Here is a 20277-nt window from a genome sequence, read left to right as displayed (position 1 = left end):
GATTAGCCGACAAACGAATCACTGACCGGACTCCTTTAATGACGCTGCCATTAACCCCTGGAACGCACAGGCTTCTAAAAATAGCAAAGCCACAATGCAAAAGCAAATTGTTCATATTTACTCTGCACATCTGGTTATGTTTACAGGCCACTATCAGAGCAATGACTGGAACTGGTGAAATGAAGCCGCCAGTTTCTCTGACTAATACATAGACATCTTAGTTTGTAATCTAAAATTTTGAATGTGTGAGTGTTTGTTGACTTTTGTTTGCAGGATTAAAAGTGTTGTTTATTTTTCACTTTTGACCCTTCAGACATTCAGGCACTTGTGAAGCAAATTATTAGCTCCGTTGGCGTCAGTAGCTTCCCTTTCCTGGGAAACCCTTGACAACGGGGAAAGAGTCCTATTAAAAAAAAGACTGTTAGCAGTCTTTTCAGATTTCTCCACTGCTTTGTTTTGACCACAGTACCTTTGTCCTCAGCCTACCCATGACCTTCCAGCCTCCAGAGCTCCAGCAGCCACTAAGGTTCGTAAGACCATCAGCAGTAGAGTCCACGAGGCTGTGAAGGCCATCGCCTTGGTGCACAACGTGACGCCCGTATACGAGTCCAATGGTGTGACTGACCAGGCCGAGGCCGAGCAGCACTATGAAGACACATGTAGAGTCTACCAGGCGTCCAGCCCCGATGAGGTATCACGTTAGCTTGTGTTTTTTTTTTTTTTTTTTTGATGTATTTCATGTCGGCCCCATGGCAAAATATAACATTTAATTAACTTAAATATAAAAACAGGAGAATACATGTCTGTTATCAATGGGGTGGGGGTTGTTCTTTTTTTTTAGTAAGGTCCATTATTTGGGGTGTATTAAGTGTTTTCGTCACACAAATTTGCATTCCACAATTATGCCCTTGATCAGTATGATTTCTTTGAACATCAGGAAGAGGGCTGAGAGTCGACTTGATCCATTTCCTGTGGTGTAAATACGGATTTCCTTAATGCGCTCTCCGGCCCATAGCACTGACCCCCATCTGAATTTCCTCTGTGATAGCACATTTTAATAAAGCCCAGCACAATCTGATGTGTAACAGGAGTGGATGGTGATGCTGGCAGGAAGTGGAGCTGCTCGACTGTTGTAGGTCACTCTGGATTAAAACTTTTGTCTTGAGCAGCTGAGTCTTGAACGTTGCATTTTTATCAGTTTGATACAATCTAGACAGATTCAGTTTGCTTTGCTACAGCTTTCAGGAAGTCTTAATATAGATCTGGTTTTGACAGAGCACTGTGCATACAGTGTCAGTGGCTGTTGAGTGTATGGTCTTTACAACTGTACTCAAAACATTGCACTAAAATCTACCTGCACACATTCATTAAAGCTCGTCCAGTTCTTAAGAGTACTTGTCAGCGATGTGGTTGGTCTGAGTCAAGTCTGCAGGATTCGACATTATTCAGTCCATTTGAATTTGGACAGCCAACGCACAGCTGTTATAAGACGGTTCTGCTGTGGCGGACACCGGATCCAAGAATGTCTCCACAGAGAATATTTCTAGACTGTGACTAAGCACAATCTTCATACTTCCCAACCTGGATGACAAACATTATGGTAGTCAGAGCTTTCCTGACGTTAAAGCGCTCCTGGCCAAGCATTGTCAGACTATGTGGTGCATATTTCTAAAATAAGTAATTCTGGGACCGCAAAATCTGTGTTTCTAATGGTGGAACAAGGCGATCTTCCTTGTTTTGTCTCATCTGTGCTCATGTGGTTCCTCTACTATTTGTCCTGTCAGATGACGGATGACAAATTGGGTTTGTGGTCTGGCTTCTGGTCTGGAAGTCATTGAGAAATGTCATCTCCATTCTTTTTCTCCCCGCACACATGTTACTGTTGCATTAAAAGATGCTGTCTGTTGTCCTTCATAAAGCATCATGCACACACAATATTTTCAATTTAGGAATGGACATCTTTCCCGTTCATCAATCAATAGTCTTAAGTGCTGAAAATGCACGAGTCATTGATTAAGGCTGAATGGTCACTGTGCTCCCTGACAAGCTACTCTCTCTCTTCAAAGTGGTCTTCACTGTTTTCTGTGTAGTTCAAGTAATGGAAAATCATATTGACATAATGGATTTACCACAAGAATAATAATAATAAAAAAAAAAAAAATCTGGCAGAGGAATCTTTTTCTCATTTGGTTCCTGTATAAAGACTTTATTATTCTGTTACAGCATAAAATATTACCTGTTAGATTAATATTGCTGCCTATCCATCTTTAAGTCCTCTATATTGTGTGTCAGTTTTGTGTTACCACCGAGCCTTTTACTCTGTGGTGTTGATAGGTGTCGCTGGTGCAGTGGACTGAGAGCGTTGGACTGACTCTAGTGGGAAGGGACCAGTCCTCCATGCAGCTGCGGACCCCTACAGGCCAAATTCTGAACTTCACCATCCTTCAGATATTTCCTTTCACCTACGAGAGCAAAAGGATGGGCATTATAGTGCGAGTGAGTGTCAAGAGTGTCACAAATATTTTGTCATTTATGTTTAATGGTCTCTTCTGTTAGCAGGAACTGTTGTTCACTTTCTAAAATTCTCTGCTTCAAAGACAATTTGCCTGTTGATTTAACATTTGTGCAACAGTCATTGTCGGTCATTGGTTGTTACTTGAATGTTTATGTTGAATGTTGGAGAAAACTGTGAATTATCTGAGAAAATCATCAACTTATAACCTCTGACTAAGTCTGATGACTAACGTTACTTTTGCTGGCTGGGATATGACATAGGGAGTCTGGAATCTTTTAGACTTTCTCATGATAATAGTTTCAAACACTTATTGAAACCTTTTGTGAAAAACAAAATAGGCTGTGCATATCTAGGCAACACAAACCCATAAAATAGTACACGTGGCATATGTGGATATGGACTCCTAAGGGAAGTGTTTTGAGTATTATTATTCATATTATTATTGTTATTAACACTTAGTACATTGATTTCTAGGATGAATCGACTGGAGAGATAACCTTCTACATGAAGGGTGCTGACATTGTGATGGCAGGCATCGTCCAGTACAATGACTGGCTGGAAGAGGAGGTAACTCTTTTTCACAAGACATGATATAAGCAGAATGTCAACGATTTACTCTTATTAGAAATAACTCGCGGACTTATCGTTTTTGTTGAAGCCAGATGATGTTGTTGTGTTTGCTTCCTAGTGTGGAAACATGGCGAGGGAAGGTCTGAGGGTCCTTGTTGTCTCCAAGAAGTCTCTGACAGAGGAACAGTATCAAGACTTTGAGGTAAGCGCTCGCTAATGAGAATAGCTCAGTGCTCCCATCCTCAGTATAGTTAGTGTTAGTTAGTTAGAGATAGTGTTGTTTGTCTTAGCTTTATGTTCAAAGTTACACATTCACTTTGTTTGGCCTGCGTCTAATCAAGCCTTTATGATTTGTAAACCACAGAAAAACCTTCAGATTTTAAATATATCTCAAACATACTGACTGACAAACAGAACAAATGCAGTTTGGTATTTTGCGAAGGCATGTTCAGCATTTCCAAATGTCAAAGTGTGTTCTTCGGTAATTAGACTAACCTCTGACCCCACAGCCCCACCACCACCTCCAGTCTGTCCACCACGCCCACCCACACACACACACACACACACACACACACACACACACACACACTGCACTCCAGACCCCACTCATTGTTTGAGCTGGGCTGGGCTGTCTCCCCTGCAGTTGTTAGCCCCAGGCCCATTGCTGAAGTGTATAATCGAGTGAACAGAGCTGGTGGGCAGCAGTGAGTCACCAACTGAGTCACACACAGAGTTTGTGTTCCTGTATGAGTCACACGCAGATTGTTTTTGCTCTATCTGAAATTGCTGCGGAGCTGGAGCGCTAAAGATGGGCGTTAACCAATTGATTATGTCTGCTTTTTGTAACACAATAGCTTTTCAGACTGCTGAAACTTTGATATCTTCCACTGAGGTTTTTGCATGTTCTGGATAGACTATGCACACATGCACACAGTTTTGTGTCTGTTTGGGTTGCAAAATCTGGCTCATTTATTTACATCGTCTGAGGCATTCCTGGTGCTTTTTCTGTATTGTTGTCTGTTTGTTCTGTTTGACATCTGGTGGCCAGCTTGATATTTTCTTCGTCTATTTCTGGATGTTCCCCTTTTTCAATCTTGCAATGATTTATACTGAATTCATATCCTCCCACTCACAATATTCCCATCCCGCCGCTGCTCTGCAGGCACGCTACGTCCAGGCCAAGCTCAGCGTCCACGACCGCTCTCTGAAGGTGGCCACGGTGATTGAGAGTCTGGAGATGGAGATGGAGTTGTTGTGTCTGACTGGAGTGGAGGATCAGCTCCAGACCGATGTCAGGCCCACCCTGGAGATCCTCCGCAACGCAGGCATCAAGGTCTGACGGTTAGGTTATTGTAGCTCATAGTGGTGACAAAGTATGTTTTTCAAATCTACCCACAGGAACAAACCTTATTTAAGTACCACTGAGATTTCATCATTAATGGAATTCACTTTTTCTGCTCATGGCATTTTAAAAATAGTTTTAATAAGATCCACAGCTGTGCAGCTACATTGCAACTCTTGACAAATCACTGAACAGGCAGCCAGCTCTTTTCATAAGGACTATTTCTTTTGAGGAAAGTAGTTGTAAGATAAACTTATGCCTGAGTTTCCTGTGCATTGATTTTGAAATGTTATGTTACTACTAGAGGCAGTAATCTCCAAAAGTAAGAATAGTCCAAATTGCCAATATTAAGAAATGCTGTTTGGATGAGTCAGCCATTTAAGCTGTTTGCTTTAATCCAAAGTGACTGATGAATGAGCGAATGAGAGGGAATTTGGATGCTATAATCAAATCAGTCTGTATGATGACCTAGTTTGTGTTTTGTTTGAAGCACAAATATTAAAATAAAATAAACAATTTTTGATCTCAAGATTAGTCTGCAGACTTTTGCCCCCAGACACAGCCGTTACAAGTTACTGGATCGCGTCAGTGATCAGCCTTTGATCTCTGGAGTTCAGTGGAGTGGAATTTCTCTTCAGACATCAGCGCCTGCTTATATTTTTTACAATTATTTTAATGCCATGTTGTTTTCTGGTTTCTGAGCAGGTTTGGATGCTGACAGGAGACAAGCTTGAAACTGCCACATGCACTGCTAAGAACGCCCATCTGATCACCCGCAACCAGGACATCCATATCTTCAGACCAGTAAGTGCCAGTGTTCTGCTCATGTGCAAATGAAGTTGGCAATAGTTGCTTTTACTATGGTGCTCATCTGAGTTCAGTGCAGCACTGACAGTTTGCTGACTTCATCACACCACTCGTTCCGATGCTCTGTGACCAGACCCATTAACTGGTGGTCACACAGCTCCACACAACTACACACGCTGCACCAGTCAGTATCCACAGCTGAATAAATCACTTCCCACCACTGGAAGCATCCAAGTCACTGTCAAAGAGAACAAACAGGCCTTCGCTCCAACAGAGAGGGGACACCAGCTGAACCACTCCCAGAGGGAACACGCCGAGGGCTCACTTCCTAATTTGTTTTGCAGGTTTCAGTCTCTCTTGCTGCTTTGATAGTCCCCTTCGGCCTTCCCCTCTGGAGCCGCGCCAGAGCAGAAGGAGCGCCTGCCATATAGGAAGGTTACAACTTGCGTACAACGGCGGTTACTGGAAGAGAATAACAATGGCTGGCACAGCTTGAAAACCTCTGTCCCAGTGGACGGGGTAGTGCTGACTGGGCCTGCAACACATACATCTGGATTAGTTTCCTGGTGGCCAGCAATGGCCTGAACTGGATTGACGTATGAGTAGTCAGCGGTTGAAGGATATTCATACCAGAGCGCTGATCCTGTTGACAGATTTACATCATGCCTCGTCAGTGGTGCATTTTTGGAGAGTTTTTTGAGTCTATATTAGAACCTGATACATTTTTTTTTAGGAAGCACTGTTGATTCTTTATGCAGTGTGTTTTCCTGTCCGTCAGCTTCCCTTTTCAATTTAGAATTTGGTACCACTTTAACACACATTCTTAATCATTTAGAAGCATTTGATAGAATTCAATAAATTAATAAATGCTTATAGAACACCATAATGTAGTTGTATCTTTATGCGTATTTCTGTTACTAATTGTAACTTACTTTATATATGTTATTATTTTAATTGTATTATTAATTTGCGTGACTAAATATGATATGTCATTTGGTGATATAGTTTTTCAAAATTAATTAATGTTTTATGACAAATTTAAAATGGCTTAGTTTTAAACACATACCATTTTTGCAGTAAACAAAAGACTGTTCTTCAATAATTTCCAATTAATCTATTTCACTAACAAAAAAAAAGGTGATCAATGTTTAAAGAATAGTGATGTATCTGGGTCTCCACTTAAGATCATTTGAGGTTATGTTGTTGCCATGGATGCATCTCATAGTAACTTGCATAACAACACGATGGATCCGAGTAACACAGATTTCATCAAAATCCACTCTCTCAGTTGGTTGGGTAAAAATATTCAGTTCAACATTGTGATGCGTAGAACATGTTTATTTCGATTGTAGGGTGTTTGTCGGGTATTTTGTTGCTCTGATGTCTGTCATCACTGCAGCTGCCATGAAACAAGCTGGCTTCCTTTTGTCTGATAACCATCAGAGCAACAACAGGCGATGGCTGAGAGATTGTGATCAATGATGATTTTTCCTTGCGAGTGCGTTTTGTGCACTTGCATATGCGTGCATTTAAAAATGTGGTTGGCTTCACCCTAGGTGACAACACGAGGTGAAGCCCACCTGGAGCTCAACGCTTTCAGAAGAAAACATGACTGCGCTCTGGTGATATCGGGGGACTCGCTTGAGGTGAGTGCACCTCAGCGTGAGTCTAAACCCTCATTCCACCGTCTTATCTCTCCTTATGAAACTTTGACGTGTTTTCTATGCGAAGCACGATAACATCACTTCCACTGAAGCATCTCTGGAAGTGGTGTCTGTGGTTAGAGTCACTTTCTAAACCACAGTAGGAGTTAAACTGTAAGTTAAGTGGAGGAGCTGAAGATCCACAAGTGCAATCAGTTACTTGTGGTAGCCCAGGTTTCTCACCTGTCTGCTCTTGGTGGGTGTCTTACAGGTCTGTTTGAAATATTACGAATATGAGTTCATGGAGCTCGCGTGCCAGTGTCCCGCTGTGGTTTGCTGCCGCTGTACCCCCACCCAGAAGGCTCAGATAGTCAGGCTGTTGCAAGAGCGCACAGGGAAACTCACCTGTGCTGTAGGTGAGTAGAAACTGACACCGTGCAGTAGCGTTTAAAGTAGAGTTTAAGTGTGAACAGCCTTCAGTTTGGTTTGTTTTCTGTTTTTTCATTGTGGTGTATTAACATTTAACGCGCTCTTTCCCGCATCCACATCCTCCTCAGCTTATATTCTGTTTCAGCCACAAACTGTCATCACTCTCTGCTGCTCATCTCACCGGCCCTCCAGTACGGGTGTACATGACACGCAACAACTGAGCAAAACCCATTTAAATGTTTTAGTGCTGATGTATTAGGAATCACAGTGATGTGACCGTATCATTGCACCGGTCCTTCCGAGAACCGTCTTGTTCGACACGTTAAAGGTTTTTTATTTTATTACTGTGTAACGCAGTGCACTGAATTTAACACGATCAGTCCAAACATTTTAAATTTAAATTCCAGTCCGGTTGCACTTGTTTCAGCTCTTTTTGGTGAGGGTATGCCATGACCTGAATGACTGAGAACCTTCACAGTTTGTTGTGTCATTGGAAAGACGTTGGGATTTTTAGGGATTTCTTATATTTTTCCTAGGAAATTCCAGACAAATATTTAATTTTCCTTTCAACAGCTCCAATCCCCTAATCAGGCAAAATTACGGGCGCGTCTTGTGAACCACATGCACACAGTACTGTAACAGTTTGCATGGGTGAGTCACTGATGTGAATTCTGACACCTCCATGGCTTTTGTTTTCTCTTAGGGGATGGAGGAAACGATGTCAGCATGATCCAGGAAGCCGACTGTGGCGTGGGAGTGGAGGGAAAAGTAAGACTCTCTCCATCTCATCGCCTCACATTGACGTGCCGCTCTCACAGATTTTTACTTTGCGTTTCCTGTCAAGATCTCTCTCACATTCAGAGTTGTAGAGGGACGTGCACACAGATGATTCCTCTTTATGGGGATCTATTGTCTGAGTAGAGGAAACAAAATGACAGGATGCTTTTGTGCTAAAGTAAAAGTAAGAGTCTCTCATCAGCCCGCCTCTTGCGCTTCTCATGGTTTGCTGTGTAATTTTCCAGTCAGGATGATTAGTTTGATCAGACATTGTACCGATACACGCGGCAACATTACTTTAAGTTACTTTCAGATATCCTGGGAAGAGTCTGTTTCGCTGTTTCCAGTCTTTACATTGACTTAAACTGACTATTAATTGGGCGGATATCAGCGTGATATCGATCTTCTTTTCTACCTCTCGACAAGAAAGCATGTAAGCATGCATCCAAAAAATGCCGAGCCCCTCTATAACTTTAACAGGCATTTCTTAATACATAAGAAATTTTATTAACAATTTTATTAATACATATCACCTGTGCTAATCTTGTTTAACAAGTCAATAGTTGTCTATGAAGTGAAAAAGTTTGATGAAAAGGAACACAAACTTACAAAACCACCTGTACCACCTTATACATATGGGGTGTATAATCCCTTCCCCTCCATACAAATTAACTTTATCCAGCTGTTTACACATATTTACATATCACACTGGGGGCGTGAGCCTGTCCCAGTATGCACTGAGCAAACTGTAACAGGAGTCTGTTATAAAACATGCAGCATGGATAAAATAATAATGATCTTTTCCAATTTACCTAAAAAAATTTGAGTATTTGAGGTATAGAAGGACATCAGAGCCTTCACAGGGCACTGATAGAGCTGTGAGCACAGAGTTGTTCTGGATGGCCTGGTAGAGCTGACAAGTACATAACTTGTTGAAATCTGAATTCTTCTGTTCTATGATCTCAAAAATAAATGACTAAATGTATATGTGCTGGATCTCTTCCTTAAGCTAATTAACTTTAGGTTTTTGACTACTGAGTTATCAAGGATTTAGGAAAAGTGTGATGGACATTTTCACATTTATTTCCCATGATTTAAAAAAATACATAGTTTATTCCTACTTACTTAATCTTTATGTATTTTTGCATTTTGCATCCAATGTCTTGTAGTCCTCACTGTCCCCTGTGCTGTGTGCTCGACAGGAAGGGAAGCAGGCCTCTTTGGCCGCCGACTTCTCTGTGACTCAGTTCAAACATTTAGGCCGTCTCCTCATGGTCCACGGGCGGAACAGCTACAAAAGGTCCGCAGCCCTCAGCCAGTTCGTCATCCACAGGAGCCTCTGCATCAGCACCATGCAGGTACAGACCAACTAATCCAACTGTGTTCGTGTTCATAAGTCATGCTCAAATCCTAACTCTGAATCGCTTTGGTTCAGTAACCAGTTTCAAATGTTTTTACATCTGTGTCAAATAAGATGGATAAGATGCATCACAACTGTTTCTGTTCTGCTTCAAGCTCAAAGTCTGTTTTAAATCAAGGCATCAGACGTTACACAGTTGAGTCATTATACGTCTAATCATTTCAGTAATGTAAAGGAAATAGTTTATTATAGTTCAAATGTGTACTAACATGAGCTGACCTTGCACCTCAGAGTCAGTTAATTTACGAGTGATTTTACAGTTTTTCATGGTGCTGTCCTGAGCCAAAGCTGTACACATCTACTGTTAAATACCAGATAATACGTGGGTGCAGCCTTGAAGGTCTGGCAGGATGATGTTTGCTGGAGTCATTCACAGCACCTAGTTGAGTGAGGAGGTGGGGTGAGGCAGGGAGAAGTTTCAGGGGTGGTCACGGATGGGTGGGGTGCGCGGTGACTCAGGCGAGGCAGCCTGTGGTGCCCTTTTAAGCCGACCCCCGCACACCCGACAGCGTTCCCTGTCCAGTTCCCATGTCCCAGTCCAACTTCTGCCCCTACTGCGGAGGGACAGCCCATGACTCACTGCGTCGTGGACTGTGGGGTTTTAGGGAGGCCTTCGTCCACATGTCTCACATTAACACCAGCCACAGCTGCAGCTGTGACCTGCCTGGTTGGCAGGCTGACTAGTTGACAGCTCAATATTGGCATCATTCATGAGTCAAAGACACGTCCTTGAAATGATGCTTGGATTGTTGGGTTTTATGTGTGGGCTTTAGCTAGCTGATTTTGATTTGTGTGTTTCCATACCAGGTTAATGGTATTTCATTCTCATGTATTATTTTCAAAGTAATACTTAATGTTTTCCTTCCATGATGTCTATCGTGCGTTTTAAGTGTTTACAAGGAAGGACAATGGTCATCACAGCGTTTGTGTTCTTCTTTCTCTCCCCAGGCGGTTTTCTCTTCTGTTTTCTACTTCGCTTCTGTCCCACTCTACCAAGGATTCCTGATTGTTGGGTGAGATACAAGCTCTGAATGTCGATGACTTATCAACAGAGCATTTGGCTGCCTTGTCCCCCTGGCATTTCCTTTGTGTTAAAGCACTGTTGAAAGGCGAGAAGGGGAAAATGTGAAAATATGCTGAATCCCACAATGATTTGTATGAAGCATCTTGCACATTAGCCATTTTAACTGCCAGTTACTCATAACACTCACTCTTATCTCCTTCAGCTACTCCACTGTGTACACCATGTTCCCCGTCTTCTCTCTGGTGTTGGACAAAGATGTGAAGTCTGAGGTCGCCATGCTTTACCCAGAATTATACAAAGACCTTTTGAAGGTATTCAATCATGACTTTTGTCACAGAGCCACATTCTAAAGAGACGCGTATGGGAATATAATGTCTGGTTCTCTTTTCACAGGGGCGGCCACTATCTTTCAAGACGTTTCTAATATGGGTCTTAATCAGTATTTATCAAGGTAAGAACCTTTAGACGAAGCTCTGGTGAACCCATGTTCTCACCTAGATGTTCGTAGATGTACAAGACATCAGATCAGACACAAAGATGAAGCTCGTACGTTTAATCTGGGCAGACAAGATTAATCACTCTCTGACAAACAAATAAAGGTATATCTTTCTGCTTCACGGCACATCACTCTTTAACATCCCACACGCTCACCTCTTTTCTTTACGCGTGAAGACGCTGTCAAAAAAGCAGACACAGACCGCTTGCAGTGAAAAGATGTTTACAGGGATATGCTAAGCTACACCCTGGGACCTTTTATCTATTTCTGTCAAAACTTTCCATTTTGCATCTCATGTTAAGCTGCTGTGTGTTTTCAAGCGTTGAGCCAGATTTGCCGAACACTGTGTTGTCATCACTTCACTCGATTTCTTAGACTTTACCTCCTACCTCAAAGCTCAAGGAGAAAAAGTGCTTCAGGTTGTTACAGGTTGGAAGATTTTACAGAAGCTAAACATGCTGACATGGGGTGTTTTTTGGGCATATGCCCTGAAACATACAAAAGAAGTAAACATACAACTGAATAATGATTAATAAAGTGTTGTAATTAAACAGAATATAATAGAAAGGACCAGGGTTATACTTTCACTCCTGTAAATGTTCATTGTTATTTATGTATTTTGATGAATTGATCCTTGTTCATCTCTCTCTTCTAGGCTCTTTTCACAAGCTAATTATGGAGCTCTTTTCTTTTCTCACAGACGTTGAATAATTAATTACGTCCTTATTTTCCCTAGACAACATTTTGCGTTGTGATGAGACGACCATCTGTCTGTTCAAGCAGTGAAGCAATTGGGACGACTGTGTGGCACGCTGGTTTATTTAAGAACCCTAACTGCCAAACACAGCAGCCTTTTGCAGCTCTCTTTACAAACTCTTGCAGTCATATCCAAAGCCCTTTAACCGGCACGATGGCTCTAATACACTTAGATTAAATCATTGTGAGCTGATAAACGTTAGCTGTAGTTTGATCGCAGCGCAGGCCTTCTAATGTTTTTAGTTGAACAAACTAGTCACACACAGTTCTCCTAATCTGCGCTCCCGGACATTAACGCACACGCTCATTAAAGTTTCAAATAAGCATCAAGAAAATTGGAGGAATTAATGAAATGTCTGCTCGGTCAAAAGAACTGCTTTCTTTTTCTACCTAATACAGGAAAGAAAATAAATATTATATACAATAATATTGTTTTTTACCATTTCATATAGCAAATGTTCTTTTGATTAAACCTTACTTGTGCCAGATTGTGAGTTACACTTAAATACTTGACGTGTTAAAGTGTGGCCTCGTCTGTCCTCCTCAGGGGGCAGCATCATGTACGGAGCGCTGCTGCTCTTTGAGTCAGAGTTCGTCCACATCGTTGCCATTTCCTTCACCTCTCTGATCCTGACCGAGCTGCTGATGGTGGCCCTGACCATCCAGACGTGGCACTGGCTCATGATAGTTGCCGAGCTCCTGAGTTTTGCATGTTACGGCGCCTCGATGGCCTTCCTGCCCGAGTTCATAGGTAAACAAACACAAACACGCCCATGCGCTCATTATTTCAACCACACAGACGGTGACTCCCAGCCTGCAGCGGTGCTTTATATAGAAAACTAGTGTCTGCATTAATTTCACTGCAGACTGATTTATGTTATTGTGCTTTGTCCCGGCCTTGAAATAGTGCGTCAGTGTTCAGGAGTAAGTGTGACCTGCTCATTCATGAAGTGTCTCTAGTGTACAATAAGCTGTGGTATGCAGAATATTAGGAAGTCTAAAGGTGAGTGTATTGACAAAGTGTCCTGAGGTGACCGAGGTTTCAGGCATACTGTGATATCAAAAAGGAAATGCCATCGGCCTCGTAAGTTTCCTGTGAGCTGCCAAGGTTTATGTGTTTATCAGTGAAGATGTGTTAGGTAGAAAACATTACACGTAAAAATAGTGTTTTTATGGGTTAAGCTTTTCCAGCAGGATTGCGTTGTTGGTGTTTACCTCACTCTATTACACCCTGCTTGTTGCCAGGCTATTTGGGAAAAAATAAGCCTTTTTTGGCTGTTCCATATTAAGGCCCTTGACATATACAATACTCTGACCAAGAGCTCTTCAAGGCTTTATTTTCAGATTTATGTGGGGTGTGGAGTTCCATTTTCAGCCTCCAATCTCGACCACTGAGGATCATGACTGGCATGTGGTCAAGTTTACCCTATTTTGGACACTTTTGCTGCCTCTTGAAGTCAGACTGGAATAGATTTTAAAGGCTATTCTTCTGTTGCATATGCGCTTTTTTGCACTTTTTTTTTTGTCTCTTGTTCATTTGACCGTTCTGGTGAAGTTATACACCTTTTCCTTCTCATAACTGAACACAGAGACATGACACGCTACATTTTAATCCTTACATATTCTTTCCGAGCATATCATTGCAATAATGTCCACTTGAAAAATATGCTCCTTTAAGATAAGATGTTAAACAAGAAACAAAACTGAATTTGTAGAAAATTGGAACAACAGTCCTGGTCATTCCTGGTTATTCAATAAAGTAATTTTTCTTCTAAAACTCATGACTGTAAGAAAAAAAGGCAACTTTTTCCACTCTGAAGCGTTGCATGATGTTTCAAAATGTGTTCCACAACTTGGCTGTGACCTCTGACTCCTCATCCCTTCCAGACATATACTTCATCACCACAGTATCGTTCCTGTGGAAGGTGACTGTCATCACTCTGGTGAGCTGTCTGCCCCTGTACATCCTCAAGTACCTGCGCAGACGCTTCTCTCCGCCCAGTTACTCCAAGCTGACCTCTTAGACACGAATGAGAGGAGCCTCCAGCCTTGTTTGCTGATCTAAAAGAAGTCCCTGTCTTCATCCTGCACAGCCTGCGCCCAGACCAGAGAGTCAAACATGGCTTCAGCGCCTTTAATTTGTTCTGATGAGCTCGGTGAAAAGAAACACATTTGTCAGGGACAGATTGATTACTGAGACCGAGAGTTATTGTCGGTTTAAAAAACATTGTGTGTTTGATGCAAGGACTAATGGATGATTTATGGGTGTGGGGGGGGGGCCTACAGTAAACAGTGGGTTGTGTTCTTTTGACCAGATTCAACAAGTGTTTTTGAAGACGTATTGTCTGATCTTAAAAATATTCAGAACAAAGATGCAGCTGTTCAGCCTAAACGAAATCACACAACCGGTTCGGCCAATCATTCAGTTCACTTTGTAATACACAGAACACATGGGGAAGGAAACCTAATTTCCCTCTCATTTCCACTACTTACATAGTAAAGCTGCTGTTACTGTGAGAACCTGAAGTTCACGTTGTAGCATTTTCACCTGATTCACATTCTCCTCAGGCAGCGACGTCTAAAAGGAGTATGTGAATTATATGGTTAAGAAAAAGTTTACTGGCTAGACTTTGCATAAAACACACGTCTGCAAGTTTGTGTATTTGTTTATGCGTCACCCCGAAGCTGCAGCCCCGACACAGCGGAGGTGGTGTGGTGGTTTATTTTAGCATGACCCGTGGCGTCTGATGTTAAATCTGTCCTTGTCTCTTTGTACGGACCTTGACTTGTTGGTGTTTGTGGAGCGCGGTCACAGCGGCCACGAAGCAGCGACGGTTATTTGAAGCCGAACCTTCCGCCGTGGCTCCTGACAGGCCCCATGCCCGCGGGGGAATGCACGGCCTCTAATGTGGCCCGTCCGGGCAGGGCACCGCCGGCCACGCTTCAGCATTGCATGATGACTCACTGTAACGGTGACCTAAAGCCATAACTGAAAATACCCCGGTGAACGGTGTCCAACTGCCCCCCTCCCACCACCCCTCTGTCCATGTCTCCTGATTCCGGGGCACCCTCACTTCTCACTGCTACTAACTTGTACAGTTCAGCTGGAATTAAAAAAAAAAAAGGATCAAATTGCCACAGCTCAATGTGAATATTGTCAATAGGTATTATTAATGCACAACTAAAAAAAAAAAAAAAAAAACTTAATTTCACTGGTGGTGTGATTATGGACTGCAATTAATTCTCTAACAATACTATGATTTTATTTCAATCAGAAAGGGTGACTTTGAATTTACTGTGTCAAACAGAGTGAGCAGGGTGCCATAACCAATCATTTATTTAATATCCTAAACAAACGTTTTAATGAGTACTGAATTCAGCAAGCTGTTTGCACACAATTTTGTTTTGTACAACTGTTAAGTATATTTTTATGTTGGTCTAGAAGTGCAAAGAGTAAATTATGCAGTAATGATTTGCTTGCTTGTAAATAACTTGTTTTCTTATTTATTAACTTGTTTTATTTAATGATGTCGATTGCACTCAAAGGGCAGAACAAAAAGGGAGAGTAGTTGTGCTGCTGTCATTGTTGTGATGATGGTGATTAATAAATCTCACATTTTCTTTTCATGGCTGCTTTTATTGAATGATTTACAACTGTGGCACTCTGTGCCTCGATACTTTCCCAGTCCATTCAAGATGGAAATACATTTTATCTGATGGCCCAATGATAATCTTAGAGGCAGGGCGCTTTAGTTTTCTTATAAATGTAATTAAAACCAAAGGAAATGGTGTGCATGTTGGGAACTATTTTCAGCTCCACATTAATATGCCTTTGCTGTTCCAGTGAGTATTTAGAGCAACGTTGGAAGAACAATGACAGACTATAGCACAGGACAGAGCATATCAGTTTTAGAAATCCACTTAAGTGTTAGATTAATTGTTGGATATTATGTTTTTAAAGTTTTAAATATCTTTAATACCAATTTGAGGATTTATGACTAATGAAGCCTGGAGTTTTACTTAGTGGCCTAACACAACTTAGTGGAGTCAAACTAACAACATGCTGCTCTCATTATATATATATGTAGAGCAGCCTGTTGTTAGTGTGTGTATATATATATATATAAACTGTTTTATAGTAATTGAAACTATAAGACATTTGTTTTCCCAGGGCATTCCTGCTGTCTGATCCGAGACTAAATCATTCACTGTTTGTATGCAAAAAGCAGTCCTGCTTATTCTGGTTTTGTTCCACTTCACTTTCTGATGAGGTGTGAGACACACAGGACACACAGGCAGAGAGAGGAGGCTGGATGTTTGGCTCTCTCTCACCAGAGGAGGGAGTCCCTGATGCCTGGATACAACGTGGTGTTTTCCACACATGGTCACGTCCAGGTCTCCCACTTTAAAATGACTTTATTTTGCACCCATAAAACCCGTAAACATTTCCTCATTCTTCTTTTAAATCGGTGTGTGATTTTTAGAAGGGCCTTAAGAGCTAACTGTGGACACTTGTTGGTTACTAGTTGTGAAAGTGTTGATGCAGTGGTGGTTTAAACTGAACTAGCTTCTCAGCCATAAAACCTTTTCCCTTTGTTAACACGCAGTCAAGCTCCTCAGTACCGCATGTTACCATTAAAACTCAAGACTGTGTCCAACTTTTTTTTTTCTTCTTCCATTGCCCAAATGCGTAAGTTATACCGTTAAAAGAAACCATTTAACTTAATCAGGCCCATGAAAACTGAAATTCCACCCCAGAGTCAATAGAGCTGCCTGCTAACCTCAACATTTGTGGTCTGTGCTTCTTTCTTGAAGCCAGCTCTGGAGCCCCCGTTGGTTCTCTGCCAAACTCAACGCAGTCCAAGTAAATTTTTAAAATTTACGTCTGCGTTTACCGAGGTTTTCAGGCTTTAAAAGAGAAAAAGGAGTAGCTTACAGCTGTTGCATAACATATCCAGGGTAATTTTCACAAGGTCCGTGCATTTTATCTTTGGCACCTCAACACAGGAATTTGTTTCCAGCTTGGAAATATCTTGCGCTCGACTCCCAGTGGAACATTAAGAAAGAGAAAGAGAGACAGACTGAATATGCTGCAGGATACGCTGCCAGCTGTCTCCTGGCCGGGAGCTGCTCTTACCAACGTTAGCGTGGATGTGGGATCCGTATCCAAGGTCGGAGAACTTTGATCTCCCCCTGAGGTCAGAAGAGCTTCTGGGCCACATCTGATTGGTTAATGAACTCAATCATTGGCACCTAAATGCCACATTATGCTGATTAGAAACAGCAAACTATTTGGAAGAACAGAAACCCCCTAACGAATGATTTGTCAGGGCACCAAATAATGAAGACGGTACTTGTTTACTACTCTCCGTTACTGCGCTGTGTAAGCACCGGATTTTGGCAATGACAGGCCCCTAACAGAAACATTGCAAAGCATGAACACACACCCTCCCCATCCACTATTTATAGCCTCTTGGGCCTGGAATGCTTTGATTTGTCTTAGCACCCACAACTGTTAAAGATGTGTTCCCCTGCCTCTCCCTATAATCTCTAATAACACTGACTAATGTCTCCCAAACCAACTAAAACAAAACAAATCACTTTAAGACTGTAGGGATTAGATGCAAATTTCTTCCTTAGAACAGAAGTGAAAGAGCACCGGGTGCAATTGCTGAGGCTGAACTCCACTCTGTTGTTGTTATGAATGAAATTGCAAAGGGAGGAGTGAGTTTTTCTTTCAGTTGAAATGCTGAATAGGCTTCTTCCACTTTGTTTTGACTACCAAATATTGACTCTCGCGCATCCGAACTGACAATAGGCACCGGGAGATGTTGAAGAAATACTGCCGGGCCAAATTGGAAAGCCAGATCAGACGGTATATAGTATCAACAAGGGGGGTGGGCGTTTGCGAATGCAGTTCTGAATGGGGAAAAATCCATGAGCTAGTCTGCCACTTTTCCACTGGACTTAAAAATTCTTTCTGTAAACAAAAGTATTGATCAGGACTCTATTACATAACCGTCTTGTGTGATTCCATCCGGCGTGTACGTATGGAGTTTCCATGTTTCCACGTTGATGGAACGTATTAGCTCATTTAAACGATTTGGAAAAAGAAGGAGCATGTTTTCCAGGGATCTCAAGTCGTAGCAGGAAGGAAACAAGACTCCTTATTGCCCCTATTGCACAATGACATGCCAGCGCTGCCCCGACTGAAATCCTGTCAGGGTCTGTTGATAGTTTATAAATGATGTGAAGACACTACAGAAACTTTTAACTGTGATAACCAGGTTATCAGATGAGAGTCACCTGATGTGGCTTTGGAGCAGTGGAATATTTAAACATTCCTGGCGGTGCCTCACCAGAAACTGCTCAAACCTTAAGATGCCAACGTGTGCTGGCTGAACATTTAAGCTGTCAGCATTTCAGTCCTTTACATGATCCATGCTCACATTTGGTTCTTATGTTGCCACTACCTGTGTTCTCCAAGTTATTGATTCTTTCTGCTTGAAGAGATTTAAGCACACAGGCAACTACAACTGAGAAAGTGAAACTGAGAAACTGAGATTCAAGGCATTAAGAGGTAAAAGCACATGTTCCTATTTGCTCCAGAGTTCTGTTCCAAAACTCCAAAAGTCCATGAACGTCCTGGTCATGGCAGCATGTCTAAGCTAAAACTCAAGCTAAGAGCAAAGGTTGTTTGAGTTTTCTTAAACATCTTCTTCTTCAGAGCAGAAGGCTTCAGTGGCTTCGTTTGGATGAAATGTCCTCTGTAAAACTCAGCTAAGGCTTTTACTCTGTTTTAGATGGTCAGGCCTTGACAGAGATGGTGTATATATCCATCAATGAGCATGTGAGCTACGATCATCTGCAATACAGCCTTTTTTAAAATCAGTGTTTTTTTTTTCTTGATTTAATGTTTGACCTTGTGCAGCATCAAGGTGCAGAATGAGGTCCACATCTGATTCCAGAAGGTAAAGGTGTACTTTTTGCTTATACTTTTGTCAGGATTTCCTTATGAGATGTAACATTTTAAGTAGTGGCTTTAGAGGCCTTGAGGTTTTGCCACCTTTGATCTGTTTCCTTCTTTCTCCAGTAAGTGCTGATCCTAGTCAGGGCATGTGCGCTATACCCCTCATCCAAACTGGTAAAATCTGTCATAGAGTAGACGGAAGGGAGTATTGCTGAGGTATTTTAGCCTCCATAGGTTTATGCTCATATTTAGAGTGTCAATTATATATTTAATGTCTTTTTTTGTATGTTAAAACCTGTGTGATGGACATATCAGTCCACTACAACTAATAAGCTTGCTGAGGTACTGCATGTCCCTTCAGGTGTAGATGTGGCAGATGTGCAGCTCACCAGAGAAAACAAGCATTTAACGTAATTATTATTCGGAAAGTCGAGGGATGATTGAAGTCTGATGCAAAGAAGAAAAGCGTAATGTGCCTGGCATATACCATATACGAGAGCAAATCAAAAGACCGGAACAGAGTCAAAAGTCCAGGCTTCTCATGGCCCCCTGAATTTCCTTGGAAAGTTTGCCATGAGACACAATCGAGGTTCCATTGCATGGATTTAGAAGCTCGGTCGCACATGTTGCACTTGGAAAACTAAAACGGGGCACTGCTCTAACCCAGACGACTGTGCCTCAATGAGCTGTTTTACACTGATGGAAAAACCTGCATGAACTCGGAAAAAGTTGGCCCTCTCTGAGAAAAAAAAAACAAAAACGGAAGTGCAAACTCGGCTGTCTGGACACAAGCAGTTTTCCTTTCTTAAGCGTTTGCCATATTCATTTACTCATTCATGAGTTGAGTTGCATAAGAGTTCCGTAACAGTGGAGGAATTTACATCTGGTAGACGAGGCTGCTGGACGGTCACCCCCGCAGACCCTGTTTACACATTGTAGTCACCTTGTTCGCCCAGCTGTCTGTAGCGCCATGAGACTAATCAATGTCTCAGCCCACAGCACATCCTCTGATTACACTTCCACACACACGCCCCTCCTCTCAAGTACGCACATTTTCCTATCATTGGCCTTTGGACTGACAAGACTGATGCAAGAAAAGACTTAGTCACTGCAGTTATTCTGAGAATCAGCACGTGAAATGTAGACATAGGCCGAGACCCGACAAATGTTTTGGTTTGTTTTGAATCACATTAAATGATTTCCAAATTTGCATTGTTAACAAGGGACTGTATGTGTGAAGATGATCATTTTTGGCTAGCTAGCTAGTCGATTATACAAATATGAACGCATAGAAATTTGTATAAAACAAAACAGCATCGACAGACAAATTGAGGGAATGGTTTGGGTGAATGAGTATTTACATATATATATTTGAATCCATCCTATGAGCACATCACTACACTGAATGCACCAGATTAGGTAGTTGAACTCATCCATGTCGCTGCTTCATGTTCTCATTATTTGTTGAGAAACCTTTTTGAACAACAAAACTGTTAATGCACTTGGCAGCACATGAACCCAGGTATGC

At 41.9% G+C, this 20277-nt stretch overlaps 1 protein-coding gene across 1 annotated transcript in view; it reads left to right on the top strand.

The window, feature by feature from the left end:
* Positions 1-15406, top strand: part of LOC125017413 (probable phospholipid-transporting ATPase IIA) — a 30872-nt gene extending 15466 nt beyond the window's left edge. Inside the window, exons 14-28 of the mRNA XM_047600525.1 lie at positions 482-691; positions 2335-2496; positions 2990-3082; positions 3204-3287; positions 4248-4418; positions 5133-5231; positions 6791-6880; positions 7149-7293; positions 8010-8074; positions 9286-9441; positions 10452-10516; positions 10730-10838; positions 10921-10978; positions 12327-12530; positions 13667-15406. Of these exons, the coding sequence (XP_047456481.1) occupies positions 482-691; positions 2335-2496; positions 2990-3082; positions 3204-3287; positions 4248-4418; positions 5133-5231; positions 6791-6880; positions 7149-7293; positions 8010-8074; positions 9286-9441; positions 10452-10516; positions 10730-10838; positions 10921-10978; positions 12327-12530; positions 13667-13803 (1848 nt within the window). The 3' untranslated portion in view covers positions 13804-15406. The remainder of the gene's footprint in view (positions 1-481; positions 692-2334; positions 2497-2989; positions 3083-3203; positions 3288-4247; positions 4419-5132; positions 5232-6790; positions 6881-7148; positions 7294-8009; positions 8075-9285; positions 9442-10451; positions 10517-10729; positions 10839-10920; positions 10979-12326; positions 12531-13666) is intronic.
* The last annotated feature ends 4871 nt before the right edge of the window (positions 15407-20277 follow it).

Source organism: Mugil cephalus, chromosome 1 (assembly GCF_022458985.1).
Source record: "Mugil cephalus isolate CIBA_MC_2020 chromosome 1, CIBA_Mcephalus_1.1, whole genome shotgun sequence".
In the NCBI taxonomy this organism is placed as follows: Eukaryota; Metazoa; Chordata; class Actinopteri; order Mugiliformes; family Mugilidae; genus Mugil; species Mugil cephalus.
Note: the sequence above shows the minus strand (reverse complement) of the source record. Positions and strands in the feature narration are given on the sequence as shown.